Source organism: Tasmannia lanceolata, unplaced genomic scaffold (assembly GCF_043159265.1).
Source record: "Tasmannia lanceolata isolate RefF3 unplaced genomic scaffold, GAP_Taslan_0.1 ptg000002l, whole genome shotgun sequence".
NCBI classification, from domain to species: domain Eukaryota; kingdom Viridiplantae; phylum Streptophyta; class Magnoliopsida; order Canellales; family Winteraceae; genus Tasmannia; species Tasmannia lanceolata.
Genome location: NW_027518679.1, coordinates 957,725 through 966,458, shown reverse-complemented (window position 1 = coordinate 966,458; position 8,734 = coordinate 957,725). Strand labels below are relative to the sequence as shown.

At 44.0% G+C, this 8,734-nt stretch overlaps 1 protein-coding gene across 1 annotated transcript; it reads left to right on the top strand.

The window, feature by feature from the left end:
- Positions 1-3,897: 3,897 nt before the first annotated feature.
- LOC143882030 (uncharacterized) lies at positions 3,898-6,149 on the top strand. Its single transcript, XM_077385414.1, has 4 exons — positions 3,898-3,913; positions 4,012-5,036; positions 5,190-5,962; positions 6,098-6,149. Exons 1-4 carry the CDS (start codon positions 3,898-3,900, stop codon positions 6,147-6,149), a joined length of 1,866 nt encoding a protein of 621 aa, XP_077241529.1.
- The last annotated feature ends 2,585 nt before the right edge of the window (positions 6,150-8,734 follow it).

The following is an 8,734-nucleotide window of genomic DNA, read 5'->3' as shown; positions in this document are numbered from 1 at the left end:
ATCACATATCTTTCTCCATTGCCTTCACCCCCTTGTTATCTTTCATATTATTTTCTTTACTATCTGAAAGAAATAATTTGCAAAGATTTTATTTAAGAGAAATGTGGCAGTGTGATATGATAATGCGCAAATGGTGGTTGTGCTCCATAAGATATTGCTATTATTAGTATATCAAAACTCATGCTATCCCATTTAGCTTTGGTGTTAAATGTGAAAGTGCTTGCGAAAAGAAGACAGACATGAGTTTGAAGAGTGTAGGGATTGAATTTTTGAGGGCCCATAATCCCTTCTCTAATACCATGCATAGCTCCCCTCTATTGCCCTTGAGAAGCCCCCCTTAGGTACTAATAACCCCTTTTTGTAGCTGAAAACCCATGACTTTCAACTTCACGACCATCTTCTGGATTTGATGGACCCTCCAAGGGTACTTCTTCTACCCCATTTGAGTGCCCATAATCCCTTCTCTAATACCATGCATAGCTCCCCTCTATTGCCCTTGAGAAGCCCCCCTTAGGTACTAATAACCCCTTTTTTGTAGCTGAAAACCCATGACTTTCAACTTCACGACTTTCTTCTGGATTTGATGGACCCTCCAAGGGTACTTCTACCCCATTTGAGTGCCCATAATCCCTTCTCTAATACCATGCATAGCTCCCCTCGGTTGCCCTTGAGAAGCCCCCCTTAGGTACTACTAACCCCTTCTTTGTAGCTGAAAACCCATGCCTTTCACCTTGAGGACCTTCTTTTGGATTTGATGGACCCTCCGAGGGTACTTCTCCTACCCTATTTGAGTGCCCATAATCCCTTCTCTAATACCATCCATAGGTCCCCTCTATTGCCCTTGAGAAGCCCCCCTTACGTACTAATAACCCCTTTTTTGTAGCTGAAAACCCATGACTTTCAACTTCAGGACCATCTTCTGGATTTGATGGACCCTCCAAGGGTACTTCTTCTACCCCATTTGAGGGCCCATAATCCCTTCTCTAATACCATGCATAGCTCCCCTCTATTGCCCTTGAGAAGCCCCCCTTAGGTACTAATAACCCCTTTTTTGTAGCTGAAAACTCATGACTTTCAACTTGAGGACTTTCTTCTGGATTTGATGGACCCTCCAAGGGTACTTCTTCTACCCCATTTGAGTGCCCATAATCCCTTCTCTAATACCATGCATAGCTCCCCTCGGTTGCCCTTGAGAAGCCCCCCTTAGGTACTAATAACCCCTTCTTTGTAGCTGAAAACCCATGCCTTTCACCTTGAGGACCTTCTTCTGGATTTGATGGACCCTCCGAGGGTACTTCTCCTACCCCATTTGCGTGCCCATAATCCCTTCTCTAATACCATCCATAGGTCCCCTCTATTGCCTTTGAGAAGCCCCCCTTACGTACTAATAACCCCTTTTTTGTAGCTGAAAACCCATGACTTTCAACTTCAGGACCATCTTCTGGATTTGATGGACCCTCCAAGGGTACTTCTTCTACCCCATTTGAGGGCCCATAATCCCCTTCTCTAATACCATGCATAGCTCCCCTCTATTGCCCTTGAGAAGCCCCCCTTAGGTACTAATAACCCCTTTTTTGTAGCTGAAAACCCATGAGTTTCAACTTGAGGAGTTTCTTCTGGATTTGATGGACCCTCCAAGGGTACTTCTACCCCATTTGAGTGCCCATAATCCCTTCTCTAATACCATGCATAGCTCCCCTCGGTTGCCCTTGAGAAGCCCCCCTTAGGTACTAATAACCCCTTTTTTGTAGATGAAAACCCATGACTTTCAACTTGACGACCATCTTCTGGTTTTGATGGACCCTCCAAGGGTACTTATTCTACCCCATTTGAGGGCCCATAATCCCTTCTCTAATACCATGCATAGCTCGCCTCGGTTGCCCTTGAGAAGCCCCCCTTAGGTACTAATAACCCCTTCTTTGTAGCTGAAAACCCATGACTTTCAACTTCACGACCATCTTCTGGATTTGATGGACCCTCCAAGGGTACTTCTTCTACCCCATTTGAGGGCCCATAATCCCTTCTCTAATACCATGCATAGCTCCCCTCTATTGCCCTTGAGAAGCCCTCCTTAGGTACTAATAACCCCTTTTTGTAGCTGAAAACCCATGACTTTCAACTTCACGACTTTCTTCTGGATTTGATGGACCCTCCAAGGGTACTTCTACCCCATTTGAGTGCCCATAATCCCTTCTCTAATACCATGCATAGCTCCCCTCTATGGCCCCTGAGAAGCCCCCCTTAGGTACTAATAACCCCTTTTTTGTAGCTAAAAACCCATGACTTTCAACTTCAGGACTTTCTTCTGGATTTGATGGACCCTCCAAGGGTACTTCTTCTACCCCATTTGAGGGCCCATAATACCTTCTCTAATACCATCCATAGGTCCCCTCGGTTTCCCTTGAGAAGCCCCCCTTAGGTACTAATAACCCCTTCTTTGTAGCTGAAAACCCATGCCTTTCAACTTGAGCACCATCTTTGGATTTGCTGCACCCTCCCAGGGTACTTCTCCTACCCCATTTGAGGGCCCATAATCCCTTCTCTAATACCATCCATAGGTCCCCTCTATTGGCCTTGAGAAGCCCCCCTTAGGTACTAATAACCCCTTTTTTGTAGCTGAAAACCCATGACTTTCAACTTCAGGACTTTCTTCTGGATTTGATGGACCATCCAAGGGTACTTCTTCTACCCCATTTGAGTGCCCATAATCCCTTCTGCTGTAATTTAATTAAGAAATATTATATCCTTGCCAGATATAAGATGTTAAACTAATTTCTCGTAGATTTCGTCTTTAAACTAGATTTCGTACTGTGACCTGTGTACTTGAAATGCAATGTTCACTTATGTTAAATTATTTCCATGCTTCAGTCTGGTATTAAATGTACTGAGAAAAAATATGTTATCATCTTCTTCTCATGTTTAAGTCTTAACCATATCATATACTCCTTTTGCAGACAAGTTTTCAATCATGAAGGTCATATTTTCTTCTTTCAACGTGTGCCTCCGAAGGTTTTGCTTATGTCGGCCTCTACTTATTCGCCTTGAGAAGCCCCCTTTACGTACTGGTTCTTATCATATCTTGTCTGCCCTTTGCAGGTCTTCGTAAACTGGCACGCACAATGCTTTCTCTGCTGTTACACTATGATGGCATACTGAAGGATGAAGTTAATTGGGAATATGTTGGTGGGAGTAAGAAATTGTTATTGGTAAGTCCCCGAATGAATCTTAAAGAATTGGAGGCTCTAATCCACAGTCGAATTGGGAGTATTGGAGGAGGGGTGTCACTATCCATCAAATGTCGATATGTTGTTGATCCATATATAAGCACTCTAATCGACGTCGATAGCGATGAAATCTTCCAATCGTTGGTTAAGGTGCTTGAGAAAGATAATTTCAACTCTGTGATGCTATACATAACAAAAATTGACAATGGCCTAAATTCATCTTATTCTTCAATTCTGCCCACAAACAATGTCATACCTTCTACTTCCTTTTCACCTCGAAATCCCTCTCATAACCTGCCCATACGTTTGACTTCTGTACCACCGATTCCCTCTCAAAATCCCTCTCATAATGCATGCATACCTCCTACTTCCGTTCCACCGATTCGACACCTAAGATATCCATCGGAACGAGTAACTGTCACTCCCGACTCTCGTTTTGAAGTAGACTTAGAAAGAGAATATGAAACAGAATTGGGTAATACAAGCATAGGAGGTGACTCGGCACAATTTAGTTCAAGGTATGTCTTGTACAATTTTATTTATATTGAAGTACTCAATCTACTATCCTAATTTTATATTGTTGAACTGTGTAGGGTACGAGTTGGCCAAAATGAAAACTTCTCGGACGATATGTATGAGAACCCTACCTCCGAAGATATCATTGTCCCCGGGAATGATGCAGATGTGCCGTTGGAGCATATTAACATTTTGGAGGATGATTTTCATGTCTTCGGTTGTGATTTCGAAGAATTTAGAATTGAAGATGACAATGATGATGATCCTGCAGAGGATGATGACGAGGCTGAGGCTGAGGTTCAGGATGAGGAGGGTGATGAGGCCGCCCATGATTCTGAAGTGGCTGCCCCTACCGCCAATGGTTGGCCATTTCTACCTGCTGGCACAAGTCGGCCACTGGAAGTAGACGACATGTATGTTGGGGCTGATGAGGTAGATGCAGATAATCTTCAGTTCGATGAGTTAACTGTTGGGGCTATGTATCCAAATATGAAGCAGTTCAAGAAGGCCGTTAAGGAGTATGCAATTCGGCAGCGATTCATGTTCAAGAAGTCACGGTCAACTCCCAAGAAGTATGCCGTTGTATGCAAGGAACCAGGTTGCAAGTGGCGTATATCAGGCATTAGCCGTATGACTTATGTGTTAGTGAAGAAGTTTGTGAGCGACCATACGTGTACATCTCACTTAAAGGGCAATGATAATCATCTAGCTACATCCCCATGGGTTGCCGAGACATGCTTACCCCTATTTGACCGTCCAGAAGATGTGGGGACAAGGATCATAAGACAGTACATGAAGTCGCACTGGGGTATAACCATGACCTACCGTAGAGCACACCTTGCGATGAACATCATCCTTGAAATAAAGTGTGGAAATGTGGAGGACTCGTACCGCTTGCTCCCTGCACTGATAGTTGAGATGATGAGAACAAACCCGGGCACCTACATGCGTGTTTTTCGAGCGAGAGATCTACGTCCAGGGGGAGATGATAAATTTGCTCGCTTATTCTGGGCATTTGGTCCCAGCATACGTTCTTTCCAACGAACACTCAGATCGATAGTTTTGGTCGATGGGACGCATCTACGTGGAAAGTATCTTGGAATCTTACTGATCGCAGTTGGGGTAGACGGGAACAACGGCTTAGTTCCATTAGCTTTTGGTGTTGTCAAGACTGAGAACGAAGATAGCTGGTGCTGGTTCCTCTATTTGGTGAAGCGGCACGTATTGCCTGAGGGGATAGGCGCATTGACCCTATGCTCCGATCGACAAAAGGGGTTGATGCAAGCAGTGCCTAAAGTAATGCCTATTGCAAACCATAGCTACTGCATGCGTCACCTCGCCGCCAATTTGTACACCGACTTCAAAGACCCTTTACTTAAGAAATTGTTCTGGAGAGCTGCTAGGGCTTTGAGAGAGAGTGTTTTCAGAGACACAATGGAAAAAATTAAGGCGAGGAATGAAAATGCACACAACTGGATAGCCGCTATTCCGAAGGAAAACTGGGCTAGTTTCTACTTCAAGGGGGAAAGATATGATGTGTTGACCACCAATAGATCGGAGTGTTACAATGCAGTGCTAAAGGATGCCAGAAAATTGCCGATTGCAGCTGCGGTGGAGCTGACTCGTTTTAAGAGCTCCGAATACATACAGAAACGTCAAGCGATGGGCCTTCAATGGGAAACAAAGTGCACGCATTATGCAGAAAAACATTTGGGACTGGCCAGGGAACAGGGTCGCGGATATACTGCTTATCGAGTAGGTGTGCACGAATTTGAAGTAAGGTCCCGTGATCATCATGATGTCGTAAACTTGCTGCAACAAACCTGTACATGTCGTGAGTTCCAAACGCTTGGCCTTCCGTGCGGACATGCCATGGCAGCCATTGCCATCACAGATTTTGATGAGTACGATTATTGCCATAAATGGTTTCGTATAGAGATGTATCGGGAAATGTACTGTGAGGTGCTTCACCCTACAGTAGATCGCACTCAATGGGAACTGCCTCCAGAACCTCTGCAGACTGTATTACCTCCAATAGCGAAAAGACCACCTGGACGGCCGCGAACGAGAAGATCTGACCGCGAATTGCAGAGTGGAGTGCATCGCAAATGTACGATCTGTGGAAAACTAGGCCACAACAAAAGGACTTGCAGAGAACCTCCCATGGAGAGACAACTCCCTGATGAATCTTCCATTGGACCCTCTGCCCCCGTTTTCAATAGGTACATGATACATAATATATTGAGGTCAATAAGTAGTATAGAACATCCTCGATTCCATACTTATTCGGTGTGGTGGTGGTGTTGTAGGTCGGGTGTACCTTGTGCAGCTCCTTTTTTCACGTAATTATTCCGCAGAGAATGCATTGGAGGCTCCAGTTGGATGAAGGAGGAGAAGTGGATTAATTGAAAGTGTGCACAGTAATTAGTTGCTGTATATAATAATTTTTTGAGGGAAACCCTTTTTTGGTATACTGTAATTAGTGGTGTGCATAGTTGAAGGCTGGCAAGTTTTCTGAGGAGAACCCAATTTTTTGAAGGTGGAATACTCTATTTTTTGTTATACTGTAATTAATGGTATACTGTAATTAGTGGTGTGCATAGTTGAAGGCTGCCCAGTTTTATGAGGGAAACCCAATTTTTTGAAGGTGGAATATTGTATTCTTTGTTATACTGTAATTAATGGTATACTGTAATTACTGGTATACTGTAATTTTTGGAGGGAAACCCTGTTTTCTTAAGGTGGAATGGGTTGTCATAGTTGAAGGCTGCCCAGTTTTCTGAAGCTCGAATGAGTTCTACTCGAGCTCTACCTTGCAAGTATTGTTAAAATAAGCTTTTCCCTGCTGGTAAGAAAATTCAAGAACTGGAAAATTAAATTGGTTGTATATATATATATATATATATATATATATATATATATATATATATATGACCTTTTTGTTCATTTTGCAAAACGTTTGTCATTTTGCAAAAAAGTTTGCAAAAAGCTTTTCCCTGCTGGTAAGAAAGGGCGAAATAAAGTTTGTCATTTTGCAACCTTTATTTATTGACCTTTTTGTTCGTTTCATGGGCATTGATGTCCCAAAAAAATGGAGCATAGAGCTTTACTCCCCCTTAATATATGCATATTATTATGACTTGGGAGCTCAAATATTCTCCCCCTTTTGTCATCACCAAAAAAGGTGGAACAAAAGGAAAGAGAGTAGGTGTAAGCCAATGAAAGTGCATACAACCACTCAAAGGACATAGCATCCACGACACATCATAACATAGCATCCACGACACATCATAACAGTGACAGAATTATATAAAACGGAATACATCCCAAAAAGATCCAACTGACTATCCAAGCAACTACCTAAATATGATCCATACAACCAACTGATAATCCAAACACTATAGAAACATATAGATAAGGCTAATATAAAAAAAAATCTGAACAAGACAGGATCCATCATCAGAGAACTAGAGCCATCTACTGCTCCGAAGGAGGCGGTGGGTGATGAGAAGAACTGTCCGGCGCCTGGCCCCACTGACCACTGGAGATGTAGCGATAATAGGCGGCCCACTGGTCATCAAAGTGGGAAGTCATGGTGTGGAAGCGAGTCGAAATCGCAGAGTCGACATGGGTAGACAACTGCTCAAACTGAGAGGCCATGGATCGCTCAATGGCCTCCTGCATGTGAGCCAAATCCTGGCGAGTGCAGAACTGAGATGTATCTTCTGAAGGCTGAGGTGCCGGTGCAGGCTGGTCCTCAGCTTCGTAGCCTCCTCCATCATGAACATCGATGTCAATCGCTGCTTCATTAAGAGCCATGCGGTTAAAGGTCGGAACATCAAACGGGGCAGTAGGAGTCATGGTCATCTCTCCATCCAAGGTGATGCCGAAGTGCCGGAAGACACAGGTGAGAATCATGCCATATGGCAAGGAAGATCGGTAGCGTTCAGGGGTCTGAAACATGAAGCGAAACATGATATATGGCAGACAAAGCTGGCGGCCCTCTAGGATGCTGTAGATAATATATGCCTCTAAGGGTCTTACGGCTTCATGCATCCCACCACGAGGTATGAAGATGTGGTACATGAAGTTATGGAGCACGCGCGCAACCGGAATGAGGTCGGCAGATTGTACGGGCATATTAGGGTGGTAGCGCCGTGTTATCCGCCCATAGACAGTGTCATGATCAATATCATCAAGTTCATGCGTCCCATCGTCCGGCCAAAAATAGTGTAAGAGGCCCTCATGGCTAATCCCAAATATTGTGGCAAAAGTCTGATAGGTGAGTTTGATGACAGTTTTCTTGACCTTAGATTCGATTTTGAAGAAGGAAGGGGAAATGGTGAGATTGGCATAGAAGAGACGCACCAATCGAGGGTAAACGGGTTCGTTAATGTGAAGGATGGGTGTCCAATGAAGAGCATCAAATTTGGCCTTTAAATCAAAATTTTCAAGGACAGGGGGATCAATGTACCTACCGGTTAGGACGCGCCTAGTGCCGACGTCGTCCCAAAGTTTCTTCGCCTTATCCCCAGTGAAATAGGACTTGGCCACAACCTCGGCAGCCACAGCCTTGGCCTTGGACTTCTTCCGTGAAGGCCCTTCTTCGTCGGGAACTTCTTCACGAACGTATTCGGGGTCTTCAACTTGGGAGGAGCCTCCGATGTTGAGATTTTTGGTTTTAGGAGGCATGGTGAGAGGAAATATGGGTGGAGAGAAAAGTGATATGTAAAGAAGAAGAGAAATAGCCCTAAAATGGAGGCCAAAAAGAGAAATAGATAAGGGAAAAAAGAAAAAATGAAAAAGGGGTGAAATGCTAGGGTTTTAGGAAGAAGAGAGGGATTTGGAAGGGAGAAGAGGGTTTTGGAGGAAGATGTAGGGAGAAAATGACGGAACGAAAGAAAAAGTGGACTTAGGGTTTCAAGAGAAGTGGTTTAGGTATAGGGAAAGAAGAGAAGAAAAGTAAAGTAAAAAAAAGGAACCGGGTCCAGGGT

What these genes read in the sequence shown, in the direction of transcription:
- LOC143882030 (XM_077385414.1), top strand. An exon ending in TGATGCAAGCAGTGCCTAAA is followed by an intron (nt 5,037 to 5,189) that starts GTAATGCCTATT and finishes GAAAAAATTAAG; the next exon opens with GCGAGGAATGAAAATGCACA. An exon ending in TCTGCCCCCGTTTTCAATAG is followed by an intron (nt 5,963 to 6,097) that starts GTACATGATACA and finishes ATTATTCCGCAG; the next exon opens with AGAATGCATTGGAGGCTCCA.